Below are 23,687 nucleotides of genomic sequence, written 5' to 3'. Positions count from 1 at the left end.
TTGCAAATAATCTGGTTGAGAAATGCAAGAAGTTGTTGAGGATATTTATGCTTTTCGTGTTTGGGTCATTGCTGGGTATATCGTCACGAGGCCGCTGTGTGTAATTATGGATATATAGGTCACTTGATGAGCAGTGAGTGTGAAGATCAGATGCTGAACATGATGAGCTGCTCACTGAACTCTGCACTTGTCTCGGCACAAACAGTAGAATGCACAATGCGGAGGAAGAACTCTGAAAGCCCTGACAGGCTGGCATCAACCTTGACCCTCTTTATCTGTGTATGCCAATCAAGCTGTTGCATAAATGCAGCAAAGAAACACAGTAACCTGTCAGCAGGAAAATGACCTTGCTTGCGTGGTCTTAGATAATCAGTTGTCTTTAAAAAACACATTTTATGGTCATATCGCTGCTAAAATGCAATCAAATTCATACACCCCCTGAGCCAGACTGTCTGGATGGGTCTAATAATGATCTGAAGCTGTAAATTGATTTTGTGACCAGTAGCTTTCTCTGCGTGATTGAGTGGGGGGTCTTTTGGTGTGCATGCACAGTTTGTCATGCCAGCACACTCAGAAAAGGCGCTATAAATGCGCTCATCCTCAGTTGATGTTTACATCTGTATTCATTGCTGCTGTTTTGAAATTGGTGGCCAAGATCCAAGGTAGCTTTGGCCAAGTTAAGTTTTTCCAGGACATCTCCTGTTTTCACTTCCTGTGCTGACCGTCTTGGTTTTACATCATCTACTGCAGTGGTCCCAAACCTTTTTTGACCCACGGACCGGCTTGTGTTCCCACAAATGCCCCGCGGACGGGTGGGATGGGGTTTTGTACATTATCGCGATCTAATTTATCTTATTTATTATGTATTGTGTAAAACTAAGACATGAATAACATCAAATTAAAAGCACAAAATGAATGGCGACCCACTATCCACCAGTTCAAGTTCCAGCCAAGTTGTTGCAGAGAGATTATTACATGGCTGTTTGACGTGTGTGGTAAAAGGCAGTGTGCTAGCATGAATGAACTTGAGACAAATGTGCACATTAGCACTCAATAAGTCATCAAAACTTACCTTTATGCATTCCCACATAGTATCAGCATTTGAGACCAAATATGAGGTGAAAGAAAAATGGTAAAAATACAGTAGTAGTCTATCTGTGCGGCATGAGAGAAAGTTAGCACACGCACAATGGACATGCGTCAAGTGAGAGGGATGTAACAGAGAATACGGCCACTTTTCAAAATAAAACATTAAAAAAAAATGAAATAATGGAAATTATTTTTTCTTTCTGTGCGGCCCGGTACCAAATGACCCGGGGGTTGGGGACCACTGATCTACTGTATTTTCTTTACTGGTTGTCCTCACTAGGGACTCAGGTATGCTGGAGCCTATCCCAGCTGTCTTCGGGCAAGAGGCGGGGTACACCCTGGACTGGTCGCCAGCCAATCGCAGGGCACATATAGACAAAACCATTTGCACTCACATTCACACCTATGGACAATTTAGAGTCACCAATTCACCATATGCATATTTTTGGAATGTGGGAAGAAACTGGAGTCCACGTGCACATGGCAATATATTGAGACCGGGAAAAATGATGAAGTTCATTTCCATTTATTGTGTGATGAATTTATTTATTATTGTCCCAGTCCTAGTGCCCACGAGTTTTTTTCTGAATGAAAAACCTTGTCACGTTTTAATCTCGTGAGATCTTGTGACACCCCTACGGAAGAGACATTATTTCTATCATTATTTCATTCCAAAGATTTTCAAATTCTTTCTGCATCATTGAAACTTACCAAAGAGATATTATAGGCATAATGAAACATGTTGAGTAACCTCTGAGAAGCCTGTCTGAATTTGTGTCTGTGTTTACAGATAATAAACCAATTTCCTATCCATATAGAGGCGGCATACTTTATGTATTGAAATCATCAGGCATCTGTTGAGTAAACTTTGAGCATCATTGAGTGTCCTGGTTTTCGGTCATGAAAATATGGTCACCCTAGTTGAAGACTATTGTCCAAACGAACACGGATGCTCAAAAAAAGGCATATATCTCTATGCGTTTTGGCCTTTCGCCCACATGCAAACTTATAGGTTTTTTTAATAACAGAGCTTTTGGAAAACTTCAGTCAGGGTGAAGATTTTCCAAAAAAAGAAATCCTTCTTCAGTGTTTATGTGTTGGATGGGTAAAACAGAGCTTTTTGGTTTGTGTCATAAAAAATGTGAAAATTATGTATTTGAAGTAGGGGTGCTCTGATCAGGGTTTTATGCTGCTGATTCCGATACAATCCATGAGTGAAATTGGCCGATACTGATATCGATCACATAGATTAACTATAAATTTTTTAATTTCTTTATGATGAGTCCTATTGGCCAGGGGTGCCGTATAAGGGCAAAGACTTAGGACAATCACAAGGTCCCCTGACTGTCAAGGCGCCCCAAAAATAGGTAATTATTAAAAAATAAAAAGGGGGGCGCCCAACGTGATCCCAATTAGAGTCGCCAATGAACCTAACATGCATGTTTTTGGAATGTGGGAGGAAACCGGAGTACCCGGAGAAAAGCCACACACGCACGGGGAGAACATGCAAACTCCACACAGAGATGCCCAAGCGAAGAGAGCAGTCGGCAAACCCGATGTCTTTCACCGCTGAGAGACGCTGTTTGAAAATATCGGTGTTAGTGTGGACATGGCTGGTGGTGTGTGCCTGAAGGATGACATGCTTTAACAGTGTTTATAGTGTAGTAAATAAACAGTGCCCTCGCCTTCCCTTAATATTTCTTTAGCTTCTTACTTTTAGCTTCGTGCTGATTTTACTGCATTAATGACTTCACTTCACTACTTGTGCCTTTGGACAGACACCTTGATTAGTAACACAATCACATATTGGTCTCATAGTTTGGTTGATGACATAACACCATGCTGCCGTGCCCTCTGAAGCCCAACAGGTTCCATTCTGACAGGCGCACATGTTTCCCATCTGTGTTTGTGTATATTAATATAAGTGTGTGTGTGTTTTAATATGTCTGTGCGTGTGTCCCCATGTCTGCCCCACTTTCCTGTCCAGCCAGGACAGTGAGGGGGTTTTAAGAGGGGGGGGGGGGGGGTGCAGGCAGACTGACCTATTTCCCTCTCACTTTCCTGTCCCATACCATCCTTGTGGTGTGAAGTCTTGTGCCAGTGTGCACACGCGAAGAAATCGGGGCCCGCAAGTCTGAGCAGTGATCTGAAGCGGGAGTGTTGGAGTAGTGACAAAGAGATGGGGAGTTTGTGGACAGCCATTAAAAAACACCATGAGCACAGATTTAAGCTGTCAGTGTAACCAGCAGAGAGCTAATGAGTGGCACCGATGCATACAGACTGGACCAGCAGATGGCCCACAGAAGACACCCAACTATGCTCTACATAAACCACCTGCCACACAGTTTGCCTTTGTTTGTTTACTGGCACAGTTATTTCATACATGGAATGGTAATACTTTGAAATATCACAGGAAATAAGAACATTTATTGTAGATGAAGTTATTAGCTGGCTAGAATTGAGCAAATGATGATATTTGCTTTCTTACCGATATCTGATATACCAATATTGTCCAGCACTTCATCACCGATACCAACATTGGCAGCAGCTATCTCTCAAACTAATGTCAAGTCACATCCCGTGTAATGTACGAACACTTTATGCTTCTTTTACTGAGATGCTACTGGATGCATTTCACAAATAAACACTGTTTGTGCAAAATAAGACAAATACTGCAATATGCAATCCAAGCTATAAAAAAAGTGCCATTTTTAAAAAAATATATTTTGTCTCAAAAGTCACAAAAAAACCCACAACCAATAGTCAACTAGAATAAGATGTTCTACTATCAAGTAAGACAGGTTAGTCTTAATAAATACACAAATAAGAATCAAATTAAATAAGACTGGCAACAACACACTTTGGAAAGCTGCACATTTCTATGTGGCAAAACATCTGCATAAGAACAAAGTGCAAAGTATGAAAGTCTGGACTACCGTAAATTCCGGTGTATGAGATGCTACTTTTTTCTCAAACTTTGAACCCTGCGGCTTATACATCGGTGCGGCTAATATGTGGCTAAAAACTACATTTCCAATGATGCTTGGCGTGGTCATGTCCTAATCTTGTGACATCTCCTATACTTCAGGACTACTACAGCCCCTTTTTCTGCCTTTGCTCGTAACATTAACATTTTTTTTGCACACACTTGTTTTGGAGTTCTACATCTTGATTATGTTCATAAGCCAGATATAAGACGGTCCCTTCAGTAACGCAAAGTCGGCGTAACACTCCCTGTATCTGGTATGTCCGGCCATCAAAATAAAAGCATGGCGGTAAAACATGCACTGTTACGCCACACATTCAGTCAACACTTTTCACCCCAAGAACTTGCTTGCTACTTTGGCTTTGCGAGCGTATTTTTCAGAGCAGCCCTTTCTCTTTCTCATTCGAAAAAGAAAAAATCTCACCTCGATTCAAACGGCATTTAGCTCCTTTAACTCTGCTGCACCAGTATATATGCTAACTTGCAAAATAGTGGCATGTACTACGTAACACGCTGTTAATGAATCAATTGGCTGCGTAAGTAAATACATGCAAACAGGATCTTACCATTGGCTGGACAGTGTTCGTCATTGTGTTGTAGGTTGTTACTGCCTGTTGTCGCCTGTTGGCCACTGAGTTGCATTGCAGAATGGTACAGAATAAATTACGTGTTTATTTCATTTACAGTTCAGGTTGGATTGCATTTTATGCACTGCATGGATTTGTTGTGCGCTGAGAACGTGAGAGCCGTGCGCAATTAGAAGGAACGTTGATCCCAAGTTGGATTTCCAAAGGCTACACATCAGAAACTGCTGCTCGTGACCAAACATACTTGCAGGTGTTTTGTTTGAGTGCTTCTGTTGTAAAAATGAATAACACTGAATATGATAATCTACACAAATGAAATCGGTCAGAGTGTAATTCTGCCTCACGAAGTATGGCTACTAATGGATGTTACTGGGTGGCAAGGTCACTTACAGGCTACATTACTGATCAATTCTTTGCCCTCGGCGTCCTTGTTGGAGTCAGGCGGTTCAACATGCACACACACTCACATATACGCACACACGCTGAGTGCAGGGGTTAATTGAGAACAGCTGGATATTGCAGTTACAGTCAATTTGTGGGCTAAACAAATTACTGTAACAAAGCTAAACTGAGAGGTTTTGCAGAGTTATGTCAGTTTGAGGATGATCCCTGCTTGATCTCAGCTATGTCAGTTGGTCAGTATCGGTTCGTTAGTAGTGAAGTTAAATTAAATGCATTTAGTTACTTTTCTTTTTCTTCAAGTTAATTTACACTTACTACTTATTCTTCATTTCATAGGACTACTTGAAGTATTACATTGTCTTTACTCACTCATCATCAAACTATGTTTTTGTCAACTATTAACCTTTTCATCACCTATTATGTATATTATTATTTATCTATGGTGATTAATCTAACCTTGACTTCTATTGTACCACATTTTCATACTGCCTTGTCATTTTCTTTTGTATTTAAAAATTTGGAAAGAGGACATTTGGAACACAGGAAGTGAACAAATGTAATAACAGTTGATGTGAAACGTAAAGGGGGTAGGATTAAATAAGCATTGCTTCTTCCAACCCCTTTTTGGACAAGTGGAATTGTGAATTGCAATGTGTGATGCATTCCAATGTAGTTTGTATGCATGTTCAAAATAAATGATACCATTACCATGACCAATTATACACATTTTACACCATAAGTAACACCTCTCTTTAATTGTAATTTTAAAAAACATTTGTTTTACCTTCACATATGTGGTTTGATGCAAAGTTGAAACAAATCTGCATCTTCACCTAACTGAATGGCCTTAACTTTATTGGCAATATGAAAATTAAAAAAAACAATAATTATAACAATATAAATAATAATTGTCAATTAAACTGTTATAAATGTATTACTGTATGATTCCATAATGTAAAATGTGGCGAAATTGCACATTTCCTGATTGAACACAGATGAGGCTGCGGCGAGTCTCTCCTCTCAGCTTAAGTGTGCGAGCTGAGTGCACTGCACTGGTTTGGGTGGCGATTACAGTTTGTCAGCATGTCGCCATTACGTTTGCAAATATATTTCTGATACACCATGACTTTCTACATCCCGTGCAATAAGGCACGTAGTACTTGAGTTGGCAGGTGCTTGTCACTGCTGTCCTTTCATAGAGAGGAAAAGCCAGCACCGGCGTATTCTCTTTTAGATTTATTTGAATACACAAACCACATCCCAAATTAGAGCTGGATGAAGCAACAAGTCAAATGCAATAAAGATATTTTTATGTTCTGCTGAATGAATGAATGACTCTTACTGCATAGATGGAGGATTATAAATCCAAGATCAACCATACTTAAACTGGACTTTCAGACTAAACAGAAGGTTATCAAATTTTTACAAGTACCAGCGCTTTTGCTGGAGAATAGGGCTCATGTGCTTCATATATAAAGAAAAGGTAAGACCACAAATATTTTTCAGCTTATAAATACTAAAAATAAATGGGACGAAGAAGTGTTTTTTTTAACAAAAGTAAATTACTACCATAAATCTTACTGCACATCACTGGTTAGGACATCCACACACACACACACACACACACACACACACACACACACACACAAGTACTGTATGTTGGTAAATCTGTGCTTGCGAGCACAGAGCAAGAATACATCAATAGAAACACTTGTCTGGGACACCACATACTCATGTAAACACCGGTCTTACAAAGGCACTCACTTCTAGGGAGAACAAATGTTCAAGCCCACCACGTGCACATTCGGACACAATAAAGCCATTTCCAGATTTGACATGAACCTGCTTGAACGGGGGAGAAGTCATTAAACATTAACTGGGGGTACATTAAGGCTGCGCTGGGTTCTATGGCAGCAGGCCTGTATCTTGCTCAGACCGCCCTGGTGCAGGACGTGGTGTGACAGGAGGTTGGGGAGCACATGCGGTCTGCAAGGCTCATGGGACACAACCCCAAACTGCCCCCTGATATCACATGCCCCCTCCCATTCTTCCCTCCAATGCTCCTGTCCCTTGTGGCACACAGCAGGAGTGTGTGTGCTGTAATTGTGCAGCCGATATCATGGAGGCACGCAAACATATTCATCTCATAAAATAAAGGGAGGAGATTGTATCGATTAGTTTCTTCCATACTGTTCCTCTTAATATGCAGCTTTGCATTTTGTTCACCTACGTGTGTGCGTGCGAGCGTGCATGCGCATGTGTGCGTGCATGCGATTACTTTCCGGATTTTGTCCCTCATTTGCCTCTGTGTGCTAAGACCCAGGGAAGGCAAGGCAGGAACAGATGGGGTGCTGGCAGCCATCTTTTACTCAGTTAGGTTGAGTAGACACAGGGAAGAGTGTTAATTAGCACAAACTAGTGTGTATGCGTGTGCACGCGTGTGTGTGCACGAGCCACAATAGGCATAATTATTTCTGCTTGAGAGGCCAGTTTGGGCCGGGCGAGGTGGAGATGGGGGGGGGGACATTGAAAGGCGGAGTACGACAATGGCCCAAGCACAGGCTTTGTGTGTGTGTGTGGAGCAAAGGGCTGACAAGTGTCCGCTATTATTGACTATTTACACACTACGACACACGCCTGCTCACATGCACTTAACACAGAACACTCTGCTTTCCCCCTCTTTGTGTCTCTATCAAGCACACACTGCAAAGACACACACAGTGAGCAGCACACTTGCAGTATGAGCATGTTTGTCGCGCATCAGTGTATCAGTGTCAATCAGTGTAAGAGGGAGAGATGGGAAAGTCCCTGCGAGCACATCACTCTGACACAAAGCTGGCCACCACCTCGCCCTTCAAGCCAGGCTTAGTGACTGTACAACGGACTTACTGGAGACTTACTCCGCACTGGCTGACTATATTGAAATGATTCATTAATATTATTATTTCAGATTTAAGAAGTCAGATTAGTCCTTTTTTTTTTATTGGTGATCCTGATCTTCAGTTCAAAGTTGACGACAAAGTCTAGATGACTTGTGTAAAAGCCATATGGACTGGTACATCATATTGCGTTTTAGAACCGGAATCATTTTGTCAATATGTCCTCATATGACGGTGGTGAAGGAATGTGGTAATGGTAAAAAGTCATGCAGTGGGTGGGTGTCCTTGTAAGCGTAACATTTAGGGCTGATGCACATTTACGGTTGCATAGTCTTAACCTTACGACATGCCCTTACTCTATGGAGTAATTTTATTATAATGCAGCTTCAGGCAGATGAAATTAAACTCCTTACTAATGCTGATTTTTACCTGAGCTGCAGTATTTCCACTCACTGCATTTATTAGGGCTAAGTTCCACTTCTCATTTTCCAAGTCTTGTCTGTTGCTTAAGACGAGCGAAAGCAACGAGGCTTGTGCCAAGGCTTAGTGAAAATAAGTGAAGGAGTTATCTGGCCTGGATTGGGTTAAGAAATAGGATTTAAGTAAAGAGGTTTTACCCCTTTTCTCCTGCTTTTCATCCATTGTGTTGTTTAGGCCAGTGAAAGACGGATTAGTGCAGGAGATTACAGCACGCGTTACCAAGAAATTGTCTTTAAGGAAACACTTGTTAACAAGTTTGGTGATGGTTTTTGCCTCCGTCTTTGTTGGGCCCCATTTCTGTCTGGCTCTTATAGACAGCAATCATTTTCCTTTTAATCCCTGCTTAATCTTTAATAACAGCTCTTTACTTGTTACTGCTCGGTTTAACTTGATGTCATCTCAGCAGAGATGAGGACTCAAAATTATCTCCATGTTGGGAGTTGTATGACCTTGTTTTATCAGTTTCAAGTGATTGTTGCAAATAATAAACACGCCACATTGTCCAGTGCAGTGGTTCTCAATTACTGTCTGCCGTAGGAGACAAAACATTTTTGGATTTGAATGAACCTTCTATTTCATGAAAAGTACCGGTTGTACGGGGGTCACAAGGAGACATAATCAAGAATCAAATGTAATCCCTGGTGGTCCTCCATGTGTCATGTTCCTACATGACCTCTCAATCAGACCTATTGATTGGTCTCTCTATTTGCTGACCAAACACACAGAGGCCACATCAACACTGCAGACCCTTATTGAACCGATTCTGGATAGAAGGCTGTAAAAAAGAGCAAAAAACCAGCACGACATTCGTGTACATAGGCAAAGTCACGTTGGCATGTTGTTCATTTATGACTCTTAATTCTTCCGGAGGCTTTATTTTTTATTGGCCTGAAAAATACAATTTTTAAACAAGAAACAAAAAATAAATACAGTATATATGGTATAAATTCTCAGCATATCTTTTTAGCCTTCACTAAAATATTAAAATGAACCACATCCTTTGATTTTTCAGTATGTGGCTGTCTGAGGAAAATGTTCCCCCTCAGTTTAGGAGGTGGAACTTGCTCAAGCAGGAGACAGTGTCACTGTAAAAAGAAAAAAATCCATTTTATAGCATTGCTGTATAAACAGAAGTAGTGAGACGCCTGACCATGACACTGACAAGTAAAAATGGAAGAATCCCAAAGTACATTTGTGAGGTCAGAGGTCACTCACGCTGGACCCGACAAAAGTGCCTCACAGTCTTTTATTCGAGTTCATCCCAAAGCACTCATGTTCGTCCACACCTAACCCGTCCATGTCAGATTGGATTATTTGTTTTCTTTGCTGCCTGGGATTTTAGCTGTGCTCGCTGGTAAACATTGCCAATCTATGTGAGAGTGTGTGCGGGTGCCGCAGTTAAGCCCCATTTCTACGCACTGGGCAGTGACACTCCTCTGCCACCAGCACTCTAATGGGTGGGTGGTGGGGGGTTTAGACCCGGCAGCTCACTCAGCGCCACTAATGCAGCTTTACGGCCCCAGGCCACGGGCTAAGCTGGAGTGCACCTCGGCGCACACAAACACACACACACCATATCGTCAACTCTGTTGTTTATCTACTGCTCAACCACAATAAGTTGCTGGGGGTTAAAGATCATCCACTGGATGTGTGTGTTCTTTAAAATTATTTAATGACATTTTGGAAGAACAAACCCCTTGCAGTGATTGATGCTCCAAAGTGTAATTCAGAGTCACTGGAGGCGAGTTGTCCGTAGATTAGCGTCTTTCTCCAAAGCACGTTGCATGGGGATGTGTGTATGTGGTTTCTGTCTCTCGGGACCCTCATTATCACTGCTGTCCCAGATGTCACCAAGCACATGAAACACACATCATGAATAATGGAGCCCTATTTCTACATCTCTCTCCACTCTCCTCACCTCCCTCCACTTCATCGCACCTTTCCTCAGATTTTCTACTGATCCTTCTACTGCGGCCTGTTCCCTTCTTTCTGCGATGGTCCGTTTAGTTTTATGCAGCATCGTCTGCCTTGTTTATAGAGGGGAGCATGGCTCCGCGCTGTGAAGTTGTATCTATGGAAACTACATCCTTTGCATAGGAGGACATTTATGAGGGCCCCCGCTGTAGCACTATACATGTTCTCCCCACCCACCCATCGTTCAACATCCCATCCCCCCCGTGTTTACTGTTTAAAGTCACACAGGGTAATTTGGGACAGAGCAGTCAGTGGAGCAGAAGAGCAATGGAAACTGGACTTTCATTCTGTCTGCTCTGCCCCTCCTCTCCTCAATTTCCATTCTTCTTCACCTTTGTGTCCTCTTATCATGTCTGTCCACGCGACTGTCCAGCATTAGCAGTGGCAAAGGGGCGAACATGATTGAAAGACGACGTAAGCAGTCAGAATTGCTCGGGAAAGGGCGCAGCAGTTTGGATTAGACAGCGAAGCGTAGCTTTTTAATGAAAACATGACATCGCGGCCGCTGCCTCTTTCCCCCCATCCAGTCTCCCGCATCTACCAGAAAATGAAGAGAAAGGAAGCGAGAGCGAAAAGGCCGATATTGCTCATGCAGCGTGGTCTTAACTGGCAGCGTGACTTCTGCCCCGTCTGAGCAGTTCGGTCGCCTGAACAAAGTCTCTTTTATGGAGGAGCTGCAGCGGGGTGGGCTCCCAATGCACGATGACTTGTTATACATCAGTTGGGCCAATAAAACCTGCTTTGAATGTGAATTGAAGGAGTTAAGAGGACGGCATTCATGGATGTTTAGTAAGTGTGAAGCAGAATAAAAGCCAGAAAAGTGTATATATTTAATAGCCTGACACCTGCTTCTACTTGTGCTTCTAATCTACCCGCAGTAGAGAGAGGGAGCAATGTTAGGGTGAAGTAGGTGTACACTTTAAATACAGATGCAACACCCCTTTTTTTTGCGTAAGGATGAGAGCACACAGACATGGGCTGTTATAAGAGTTTTGTTTACATATTATATGATGCTGCTGCCAAGTCGGTACTTTTGAAACGGTGCCGGTGCTTCAACACTGCACAAACTTGTCATTTATAAACGGAAAACATCCACATTTTGTCCAAAAGCAATGCTTTTTTATTTTTATTGAATTTTGTGACATGTAAGTTGAACAGAATAGTCATTTAAATTAAGGTTGTCAGAAATAACGTTAAAGGCGGTAACAGAATTATTTAATTATGTAAAATCTTTTAACACATGCGCATCATGGCAAGCCAAACCTCTCTGTTATGACTGCAGACACAGTGTAGCGCCTGACGCTCTTTTGTAACTTTATTCTGACCTGAACACATCAACAGCAGTGCAATCGCAACACCATATTTTGTAAACTCTGGACTTGAAGCCGCTACTTTTTCACGTTTTCAACACTACGGCTTAAACAATAATGCGTCTAATTTATAGCTAAACGAACTGATGTTTCCATAATGCTTGGCGCGCAGATTCAGGAAGTAGTCATTTGGACTAATGAAGTGGATGCTAATATCAAATTTTGACATCTTATGCAGTGATAGTGTTTTGATCGGACAAATCTTAAGTAAATTTGACTACAGCTTTTGCTTGGACTGCTTGCGCTGTGGCAGCTGTTGCAAAAAAAAAAACCCAAAAAACATCTCATTCATCTGAGCTAACGAGTGACGCTGGGAGCACAGAGTGTAGGTAGGATTGCAAGGTTTATAGTGTGTTTTTCATTGTAAATATCCCATGTTACAACATGGACACCTTCAGCTTATAGACAAGTGCAGCCTATATATGTACAAAATTTACATATGTACAACATTTTTTCTTTACATTTGGTGGCTGCAGTTGATATTCAGGTGCGCTCAATAGTCCAGAATTTACTGTATACATCTCCAACTCTCTAACACATCTCTCTGTCCGTCCTCGGAACAAAACGTCGTCATTCTCACCACACTACTGCAAGTGCATTCACTGTCACACCAAACTACGAACATCACAACAATTTAAATCTTTATTATGCGTGTATCTGTGGTCTAAATGAACAGAAAAACAATAAGTGGATATTCTTATCACTGACACCCAAAGTAACTCAGGCTTGATGTAACACTAAATAATCATTAAACTATTCTATTATACTATCTATAAACTATTATGTGGCACCTTTGAACACAACCCCTCATTGCTCATAACAGTTAAGTGTGATCCATCCATCCATCCATTTTTTATGCCGCTTCTCCTCATTAGGGTCGCGGGGGTATGCTGGAGCCTATCCCAGCTGACTTCGGGTTGTTCTGCTATTATTAAAGAGACTAGTGGAGGCAAATAGATTTTCAGCCATTTGTGCTATCTTTTGGCTTGATTTAAATTTTAAGTTGATAGGGAGCTGTTAATACATACTGTACAGATACCGTATAATCCCGTCCTGTCATTTATCTTTCTGTTCATAAAATACAGTAAAAATAGGCATAGTTCAGACATATTAGCCAATGGTGATTAATCAATGAATTTGAAATGAAATCCACAACAAATTGTCATAATTATCACAGCAAAACCAGCAGCAACACAGAGCATGTGCAAAAAAAAAAAAAAAAGGGACCTGCTTGTTTTGAATTCCGCTTTCGGTTGCAACCCGGGTGCTGTCAGGTGAACGTGTGAACAAATAAAAATGAAATAGAAAAATAATATTCAAAGCGGTAAGTCATGAGTATGAGTCTGATTCTTTAAGCGTGTCGTTTTACGTCATTGTATTAAAATACACTTAAATGACATTGATGTTGCTAACAGAAATTAAAATAGTAAAAAAAAAGTAATGAAAAAGGAGACACTGAATTCCACTCTGGCTTAGGAGCTGTCATGACAGCAATAATGACTGTTGATTAATTGAACTTTTATTTACAGCAGCAACAGAACAGATAATGGATATATACGTGAAACAAAATACTTGAAAATTGAAGCTATTGTCTTTCCTTTTTATGGGCACTGTAAGAGCACTGTTTCACCGTGTCTCATTGTAAACATGCCAGCGCAGAAGCGGGCAGAGATAAACCAATCCCTCCAACAACAATCTCGAGCTTTCCTTACGAATATCATGGAGAAAATCAAAAGGGATTTGCCCTATCTCTTCAAATCCTGCCTTTTAACTCTTACTATCTGCGCCCAATGGACGCAGTGGATATCCACGAGATTGTCAATGTCAACCATGACGTCATTACCCCAGGGAGAGCTAAATGGTGATCTCTTATTGGTCAGTGGGTGGTACTGGCGGTTAGTGATTCTGATCTTGCATTGCACAAACGTAACTTACATGGGAGCAGGTTAGCGCCAGCGTATAAATGACCGTTGAAACGTAGCAAACGCACAACATCAGCATGTAGCCTGAGGCCATGTTTATTTATCATTACAGACCTCGTTATTCGGGCGCCACAAGTGTTACGCCACTTCCTGGTGCAACACATTACAAATTAAGAGCTAGTGATTTTGTTTCCCATACGATACAAGTAAAATTCAGGCTTATATCAGTGATACTGATTGGATACTGATACTTTGTGCGGGGTGATTTACAATACAGTACAGTCGTCCCTTGATACATTGCAGTTTTTCACAAATCAATTAATAAATGATCGCTGTTTCATGGTTGAGTACAGCCTATTATTAGTAAAACAAGCAAATTGTATGCCTTCCTGGCATAAGTTAAGCATTTTCAAGCATCAAAATGGTAAAATTGACAAAAATTCAAATATAAAACATTCAGAAGACCTGATACAAAGAGTTACAGTATACAGTGTCTTTGACTTGTTGTGTGAGCCTTTAAGAGGCGGGGCCTGGGAAGTGACGTGTGCGACGTCAGCTTGCTAGAGATGGCTGTAGCGGAGTGTTAGCAGCAGGTTAGCAGTCTAGAGAGTGGCTGTGTGAATGTTCACTTCACATGTGTTCTCTGCTTGTTAATAAAGCGATTGCGTTGCATCGTGAGTCCCTCCACAGCCGCAGTAGAGTAGTATTCGTCACTGGTCTCTAGATGTCAATAACGTTACATTGATGATGCAATAGCCACCACAGGAGCTGTCAGTGCTAAGGTGTGAGTATTTCTATTATTTATGTCTAAGATGGCTTATTTTCTATGATGTCTACTATATTGGGTAATACAAGTGTAAAGGCGACTATAGGGATGTTATTTCATGTCTACAGGGCTCTAATGATGGTAAAAACTGCATTTAGAAGGTCATAAAAAGGTTTTCTATTGTCTCACTACGAAAATATTCCATTAATATTGAATAAATACCTCTCGGAAATTCACTTATCGCGGTCAAGTCTGGAACCACTTAACCGCGATAAAAGGACGGCTGTATAACACAAACACATCACAATCCGCTTGATGTGTAACCCAGACGAGTTTGCAACTGTGGAATGGGCGCAGTATGCGTTTCCCAGCATGCTTTGCTGTAGTTAAAGTGATCACTTGAATACCTTATTCCTTTTGAAGGTGCTATTTTATACAAAGTGGTGTCATTTCTAGTCGTGCACAGTTAAATTAGTGTTACTTTTGGTCTGAATCTGGCACCATAAGTAAGAATGGTTGTGCTATATATATATATATATAAATGTCGCCACATTTGTTCTTTCAACACAAGAGGATCACAGTCATCCCTCGCAATATTGTGATTGGATTAGATGAGACATTACCTTACCTTAACACTGCATGAAGTCATGGCAGCAATGGCATGTCCGACATGATAGAGTGGAAAAAAAAGTTATCCTCCCATTCCGTGTGAAAGTGGTAAGTTGTTGGCTTTTTAAGTTTCGAAGAAATAAATTTGAGGCTAACTGGTAACCTTGTGAGCTTCGTAGCTCGATAGCTTACTAGCTTGTGGTCGTCTCGAGTCCCTGCAGCATGAGTCGCACAATGTGATGCAAACAATGAATAATAGGAGTGTAAAGGCGACTATAGGCGTGTTATTTCATGTCTACAAGGGCTCTAGGAATGTTAAAAAAAAAACATATTTATAAAGTCATAAACAGGTTTTCTATGCTCTAACTACGAAACTATTCAATTTATTAACATTGAATGTTGTATCATGGAAATTCATTTATTGCGGTAGGGTCTGGAACCAATTAACAGCGATAAACAGGGACGACTATAGTTGAACCTGTAAAAATGTCTACATTACACTGATAGTTGCAATTGCTTTGATTGTTGGAGTCAGTGATGCGGGCGAACTCAGTGCTGTCTTCCAAACGAAATTGCTGCCCGGGTTTGACACATATGACTTACTATAGATGATACTTGCACAATAGCACCTTCAAGCACTTGTTAAAGGTGGCTGAGTCTGCATTAATTTAGCACCGAAATGAGGCGCTGATAGCTTCTTTTTGGTACGATTTTTGGTACGTATCCTTAGCCGTTACCTATTCTGCCGTTTCCAGTTCTTTGCCTTTGCTGTTCTTCTCCTTCCTTTTTTCTTCCTCTCAATCATGTTTTGCCGTCCATTGTTGCTGCTTTCGCTACAACTTCCACAACTCACGCCATTGTGCTAAATTTACAACATGCTTTATGTTTTGTTCCTACGGAGAAACAAGAGTTGTCCTATTTTAAGCCTGGTTGTTGATGGCTGTGTGTGTTGTGTGTGTGTGTGTGTGTGTGTGTGTGTGTGTGTGTGTGTGTGTGTGCGTGCATGCATGCATGTATTGCGCTGTGCTTATACCAGTACCACAGAGAATACCAACATAATACGCAATTTTTTTCTCCTTTCCAAGACAGTCTCACGTATTTCATCCATTCTTCCCCCCTCTATCTTCTCACCTTCTTTCAAATTCCACTCTACTTTCCCAACGTCAAACTGAAAAGATTGCGTTTTAGAACTGTTTTATTGTTATCCAGTTACGCTGTTGCTGTTATTATGCCTGTTTTCTTTCAATACTCCACAAAAGTGTTTTCGCAAATGCATACTTGTGATTAATAATGCAGCAACTGTCACACCTCGGGTAAGAAGTTAGGTATTTCATATTGATGTCTCTCAAATGGACAGTGAGGAGCGCTTCCTGTTTCATTTCCATTCAATTGTGGCATAAAAATATACAGATGTCAAGTAAGAAAAATAACCCCTTAAGTGTTCTTAGACGGATGAAATTCCTAGGGCCTCAACTATGGATGTAGAATGTTTTTTGGGGGGGGGGTTGTAGTATTTTATTTTTATTATGTATTTTTTAACATCATTAGAGCCCTCTAGACATGAAATAGCACCTCTATAGTTACCTTTACACTCATATTACTCAATATAATAGACATAAGAGTAAATAAGCCATTTAAGACATAAATAAAGCTCTTGGTCATGTGTGTTGCAATAAATGTGTTTTCTAGGGGAGCTAATTGGCAGGTGGACAGGAAGTGAGGTTGGGTGTTCAGAGTTGAGTTTTAGCTTGACGTGGGTTATGGCCTTAAAAGTAACCTGTATTTTTATTAGGGATTATTGTGCCTGTTGAGAGATAATTTAAACCTGTAATAAAAGCCTGTTGTTCCGGCAATCAAGTCTGGCGCGTCTGTCTTTCACCGAACATTACAGTAACATTACTGACACCTAGTGACCAGTGTAGACTAGTACACCTCATTAACAGCGTCTTTGAATAGTCTTTTGAATGCTATATATATATATATATAGTACTAATTTAAAAATATGAGTACGTATTTATGTATATCAGGGGTGCACGCACTCTTTCAGCATGTAAGTTACAAGTCAAAATGATCAAACTCTTTCTATAAAACATATTACGTATATAAACTCTTACTGGAAAACTGAGTTTCAACGTGCCAAAGGCTAAAAAAACGTGCCATATTTGTACAACAACCAAAAAAAGAGGAAGGAAAAAGTTTGGAGAAAACTTCAACCAAAAACCGAATCATACAAAAACTGGGCAAGTCAAACCCAGCTTTGGCTGTACAAACCCTACATCTTCATGTCCAGATTTTGGCAATGAAGTTTTTTAATGCCATTGAAGCTCGAAACATGTCGTGTTTGTTGGAGTGCACTTGTCCAAGTATGGAGTAGCTTGAAATAGCTTCTTATATTGTTCAGTCAAAGTTCGCTGTCAGTGTAAATACGAATCTGCTAATAACTACTGTATGCTGCTGGTAATTGTCCTTACATTGAAAAAGAGTTTATAGTTTAGACGTGAAGGTCTAAAATTGTGGGGCTAAAAGGGCTAAACTAGCAGAGCTTCAGACCTAAAAAAAAAAAAAAAACAGTGTGTATGAGCGTGCGCATAGGGGTGTGTTTGTGCGTAGGAGTGTTTATGTGCGTGTGTGTGGGTGCGTAGGAGTGTGTATGTGCGTGCGTGTGTGTATTTTTATTTATTTATTTATTTTAGTTATTTATTTGGGGGGGGGGGGGCATACAGGGGTTTGCTCCGTGGGGTCAGGTGCTGGGCGATACATCTCTGCCGCCCGTGCCTCCGCCGGGTGGGTGGAGGGTGTGCCTCCTGCATCCCTTGGCGGGGCGGCCCTGTGTCGGGGGTCGGGCGGGGGTTGGCCCGGGGCGGGCCGGGCTCCGCTCCCTGGGGGTGGGGGTGGCGGTGGGGGGGAATTGGCGCTTCCGGCGCGGGCGGGCTTCTTTCCGGCTGTGGAGGCGTCTCTGGGCCTGCCGGTTTGTGGCCCCTGGTACCCGTCTGCCTTTGTGGGGTGTGATCTCTCGCTGGTCTCGGGGGTTGGCAGTCCTCCGGCCCGCTGGCGCCCTGTCCTTGGCTGGGATTACCTCTCTTCGGCCCCTTACTGGTCTTCCCGGGGGGGGGGGCTCTCTGGGCTGGCTCTTGGGGCACTGATCTTTGTGCTGCCTGCCCCTATGGGCCTGGTGGCCTTCTGGCGGCCGGGGCCCGGCCTTGCTATTTGGGGCGGGGCTCTCTGGGAGGTGGAAGGCGGCCCCTTTCCTTTCATGCACTCTCAGTGACAATCACACGCCCACACATTCCTGCACCTTTATATATATATATGAAGTCTTCCTTACATACAGAGATACCTGTACATATGCACACTCACAGTACATACGTACTTCCCCACATTACTCACTGAGTTATCCAGGGTGTTATTATGTTGTTGGTTTTATTACAGCGACGGTGATTTCAGCAGTATGACTATATATATATATGTGTGTATGTGCGGTATATATGTGTATATATATATATATATATATATATATATATATATATATATATATATATATATATATGTATATGTATTTATGTATGTGTATGTATGTATATATGTGTGTATATGTTTTTTTTTTTTTTTACAATGATGTGCATTACAGTAACTTTGATTCTATTCACTATCATGGATAATCATTTCATTACTACAGTTATGTGTGACTGTTTCAATGCAGTATTATCATGGTGATCACTATCATAATTCATCATTTCATGACTGCTATTGTGTGCGACTGTTTCAATGCAGTATTGTCATTGTGATCACTGTCATAGGTCATCATTTCATGACTGCTATTATGTCTGATTGTCATTGACAGCTTTGTCATTGTGGTTGTTGATATTGATTTGTCCTTTATCCTTGTTCGTCTTTATAGTTGTCACGGACATTTATTTGCTGATGTCGTTCGGTATGTTTCTGTTGTTCTGTCACAATTGTTGTTGTTGCTGCTGTTGTCCTTGTCTCTTGTCTCTCTTTTTTTTGTTTTTGTCCCCTCTCGCCCCCCCCCCCCGTTTCCTTTTCTCTTCTTCTCTGTCCCCTCCTGCTCCGGTCCGGGCGCTCCAAATTTGCTTTATAACAAGCATCAAGGTCGAATAAATTTTGTATGACAGGGGAAGTGTATATCACACTTCTCTCTGGCAGAGTAAATCTGTTGAGCACTTGACGGCATTTAGGTATACAATTCTATCTGCTTTAAAGGCTGGACAGGACAGGGGGAAAAAAAAAAAAAAAAAAAAAACACAAAACAAAACGACGCCTGCATGTTTGTTTGATTGAAGAGCTGTATTTAGCAACCACATAATGATTGTTTTTTTTGTTTTTTCCACTAAACTTCCCTCACGCCTTTACCAGTATGATTTTGCAGCTACACAACTAACAGTTTCACGGATTTATCTGTGATGACGGAGAACCTTGTGCTTTAATAATTGCTTAAATCACATGGATGGCAGTGAGAAGACCCTAGCAACAGGGACAGGATGAAGAACGTGTGAAGGAAGGAGGGAGATGGAGTGGGGGAAAGATGCAGAACATCAATAAATAATGGGCTCACTGAGGAGGTGGAAATATGGGCCTCGTTATCTTTGCGCCGACGCCTTCATTTGCATGTGGAAAAATGTGGCTGCTGCTAGCTCTCGTTCGTGCTCACATGCAGCAGTACTAGGCTACTGTGTGCATCCTATTTATAGACACTGTACTTTTATTTTTTTTCATTTTTCTCTCACACATTCATAATTTTCATCTCTCACCTTCATTTACCCTGTTACTATTATCATTTGTGTGTGCGGTCACGGTCATGTTGTCACGTTGGTTGTACCTTTTTATATTGTAGTACAGCGGTAGGGGTATAACGGTACGCCATAATCGCGGTTCGGTACGTACCTCAATTTTCATGGTTCATTTTTGGTACGGTAAGGGAAGAACATGCGAAACATACAACTGCTTAGTTTTGCGTTTAAATGTTGTTTTTAATTTAAAAAAAAAAAACAACCCTCCAATCTGCTGGTAGGTAATGCTAAAAAAAAAAAAAATCTCAAATTAAAAAAATTTATTATCTACATAGCATAGAAAAAAATTGAAGGGAAGGAGGGCCCTACATTTGGTACATTAAAGATCAATATACTGTACTGTATTAAAAGCTATATAAGCTTTGTGGTATGAGTGCCAAAGCAGATTAGTGTCATATAGAATAATATATCTCATTAATAATGAATTTTATTTTTAAAGGTTTTTAAAATTGAATTAAAGGAAGACTCCTTACTCACCCCTCACAGTACTTTATAATCATTGCATAAATTGCATACATTCAATCCAAAGGCCAAATTTGGGAATAATTCCAGACTGCGAGACATGCTGAGCTAGCAAGCTTTTTGCCAAGTGGAGCATGACGTTTTCAGTCGGGCGAAGACATCTTTATTGGCAGGAAAAAAAACGATATTGATAGGAACTGTTATCGCATTTTTATGCCAAAATCGGCTATTAATACTGGTCGGAAATCCCCTAGTCTCAGTCAACAATATAGTCTGTAGAACTAAAGTTTTCAAGTGCATTATTTGTGATGAAAAACAGAAAATAACATTTCATTGCCATTAAATGCACTGTGCTTGTAAATGATTACATATTCCAACATTTCCCCTCTAAAAATGCTTTCTTTTGCCACTAATGGGTTTTAATAAAGCTCGAATGGACCTCCTGCCAAATTTCAACAATGTCAGCTCTCCTGGAGACAACACAGTCTCTTTCTGCATTAATGGGCTCTTTAAAGAGCCATTTATGTTGAATAAAAACACGTGCAGTAAACCAAAATAAGCCTTAAAAGTCATGTATAGTTTTATATAGGTGCACATGTGCTGTCATTTCTGCCATGTTGGCGTCTTAATTCTCTGTTATGAAAAACACAACAGTCCTGATGGCTATTGTCCTCTGAAGGTTGCAATACCAAGAACATTTTTGTTAGTAAAATTCACTGAAAGAAGACATTTGGCACGCATTCCTAATGCATATGCCTAACAGCGCAATGTAAAATTTACCAAAAAGCACAGAGATGAGCCTCAAAATTGATCAGTCCATACAACTTTTGTCTCAAAAAATTCCAGACGGACTTTCTTCTTCTTCTTGCTAATGAGTGGTTTGCATCTTCTGGTGTAGCCATTGTACTTTTGTTAGTCTTTAATGAACAGTAGACAGTGATACCTTCACTCCTGCTCTCTGCAGGTTGCAACAGTTGTTTTAGGGTCTTTCTTTACAGCTCTCACCATGTTTCTGTCATCACTTCTGATGTTTTCCTCGGTCTGCCTGTTCGGCATCTGTTACTTAGGACACCAGTGGTTTCTTTCTTGTTCAGGGCATTCCATGGTTGTACTGGCCGTGATTGATAATTGCTTGTTTTTCACCCACGGACAGCTCTCTGGTTTTCATATTGCTTTCACCTCTAAATGTAGTCTACACAGGCAAAATGTATCCTACCCATTTTGAAAATGAGCATCGACATTCGGTGCTACGAAGCAATGCAATAGGACACACCTGGGCAACAAAACACACCTGTCAGTCACACGTTCCAATACTTTTGCTCACATGAACAATGGGTGTGTTCTGTAAAGGTGCCATCTTTGAGGTTGTGATCTTCTAGGTCCCAAATGTTTTCAGTCTACAGCAAAAATAGAAAGAAATTGACCTCACTGTTCCAGTACTTTTGGAGGGCACTGTGTGTGTGTGTGTGTGCGTGTGCAGTTTTTAACATACATTGGCTCTATTTCTCCTTAGCTTGTCAAGTAAGCAGGAATAAAAGCTGAGGGAGCGCAGTGATTTAGTAATTAATATTTTACTCTGTCTGCCACTCTGCTTGGAGACTGCAAGGAGGAGGCTGCGCTGCGAGAGACGTGAGCCGAGACAGCCGAGATGACTGGCGAGAGTTGACTAATGAGAGTTGACTATAAAATAGATTGATTCTATGCACAAGCCATTCATTGGAGATGGACAGACGGCGGGGAGGGGGAATCATGTGATTGAATCAGCAGATCGGATAAATTCAGTCTGCTGCGAAAGACAGAAATTGGGGTTTTGACACATCCTGCTGATCTTGCCGTTGTTCTGAGTGTTGTGACAGGCCACTTGTCAGTGTTGTGGGAGTAGCGCTCTTAAAGTACTCATTATCCTGCAAGGCTTCTTTGCGGGGGGCAAACAAAGCCTGCAGTGAAATTGCACCCTGTGCCTCCTCTCGCACTATGTAGGGGATGCAAGCGTGCATGGAATAAGTACAGCGTACTCGCTCAACCTTTTATTGGACCTGCATAAATATGGCACTTGTTGATTAAACATGAATTCTGACAAATACCCGGTGTACACGCGGGCCACGCAGTTGTTGGCCTACGCAGTTGTTGGCCTGTAGAAAACAAGGCTCATAATCAACATTAGGATAGACGAGCATCTGTTGAAACTTAACGGGATGTTGTTACAAATGAACAGGAGGACCTTGACGACAGGGGGTCCTGGGGTTCCGTTTCTACGACACATTGGAAAAACTCATACCTAAATTAACACTTAAGTCACTCACGCTGTACACAGAATGCATGGAGATAAAATACAGTAATAAAAACACTACATCCGAGAATTAAATGGAACACTACAAAAAGAGAGTCAAAAACCACTACTGGTTAGGTACTGTGGTCTCTTTCATGGGAGCAGATGCTTTAACATGCTCAAGGATACTGTTGTGACCCGGCGATTATGTGTACAGTAGTGTTAAAGGCTTTTGCGATTTACGAGAGTCCTGACTGTGTTGTGAGGGCAGCTGCGTGCAAAGAGAACAGTTGAGTTTGCTGATGTTGTTTTGGCATGGTTGCATGGTAACCGGTTTTGTTTTTGAGATAAAAATACATTGTTGATTGACCACCTCCTGACAAAGATCTGGTAGAGTTTGCAATATGATCTTTATCCTTAATGATGGTTGAGAGCAGTGCGGGCTGCGCATGAGCCACACATACTGTAGTGTATTTTTCCGCTGTAACTAGTTTTCTTGTTTTTACGGGCCACTATTACGTTTTTTTATTAGTTTACAAGAGCACATTTGTAACCATGAAACGCTGTAACATGGAACACCATAAACCGATGACCACCTGTACTTCAATCCTAATGCTCATGCCATTCTATCCTATCCTCTTTATCTGTTGAGTGGTGTAAGTGACAGCTGTGGGCTCAACACCTCTCAAAGGTGCCAGTTTTGAACACCACAATTGTATGTAATGGCACAGTTATGTTTTTAAGCCAAGCTTTCTGTCCCTCCTTTCCCAGGATGTAATTTTTTTTATTTTATGTTTTTCTAGGTAACAGGTTCTTGCTGACCTCCTTCGGGGCTCTTTACATCTCAGATGTTCAGAAGGAGGATGCCCTCTCCACATACCGATGCATTACCAAGCATAAATACAGCGGGGAGACGCGCCAAAGCAATGGAGCCAGGCTCTCTGTAATGGGTAAGACTTGTGCTGTCTGTTTTCTTTTGCATAATCTATGTAGGGATTCATTGACTCACTAGACTCACGGGGTTCATCATCATTTGCTGCATATTTTTGTGGTGCAGAACCCAGGCGACCGTGCACCTAAAATG

At 41.3% G+C, this 23,687-nt stretch overlaps 1 protein-coding gene across 1 annotated transcript in view; it reads left to right on the top strand.

The window, feature by feature from the left end:
* LOC129169576 (cell adhesion molecule DSCAML1-like) overlaps positions 1-23,687 on the top strand; it is a 69,207-nt gene that overhangs the window by 16,959 nt on the left and 28,561 nt on the right. Inside the window, exon 4 of the mRNA XM_054756119.1 lies at positions 23,407-23,553. Coding sequence (XP_054612094.1) covers positions 23,407-23,553 — 147 coding nt within the window. The remainder of the gene's footprint in view (positions 1-23,406; positions 23,554-23,687) is intronic.

Source organism: Dunckerocampus dactyliophorus, chromosome 16 (genome assembly GCF_027744805.1).
Source record: "Dunckerocampus dactyliophorus isolate RoL2022-P2 chromosome 16, RoL_Ddac_1.1, whole genome shotgun sequence".
Lineage (NCBI taxonomy): Eukaryota > Metazoa > Chordata > Actinopteri > Syngnathiformes > Syngnathidae > Dunckerocampus > Dunckerocampus dactyliophorus.
Note: the sequence above shows the minus strand (reverse complement) of the source record. Positions and strands in the feature narration are given on the sequence as shown.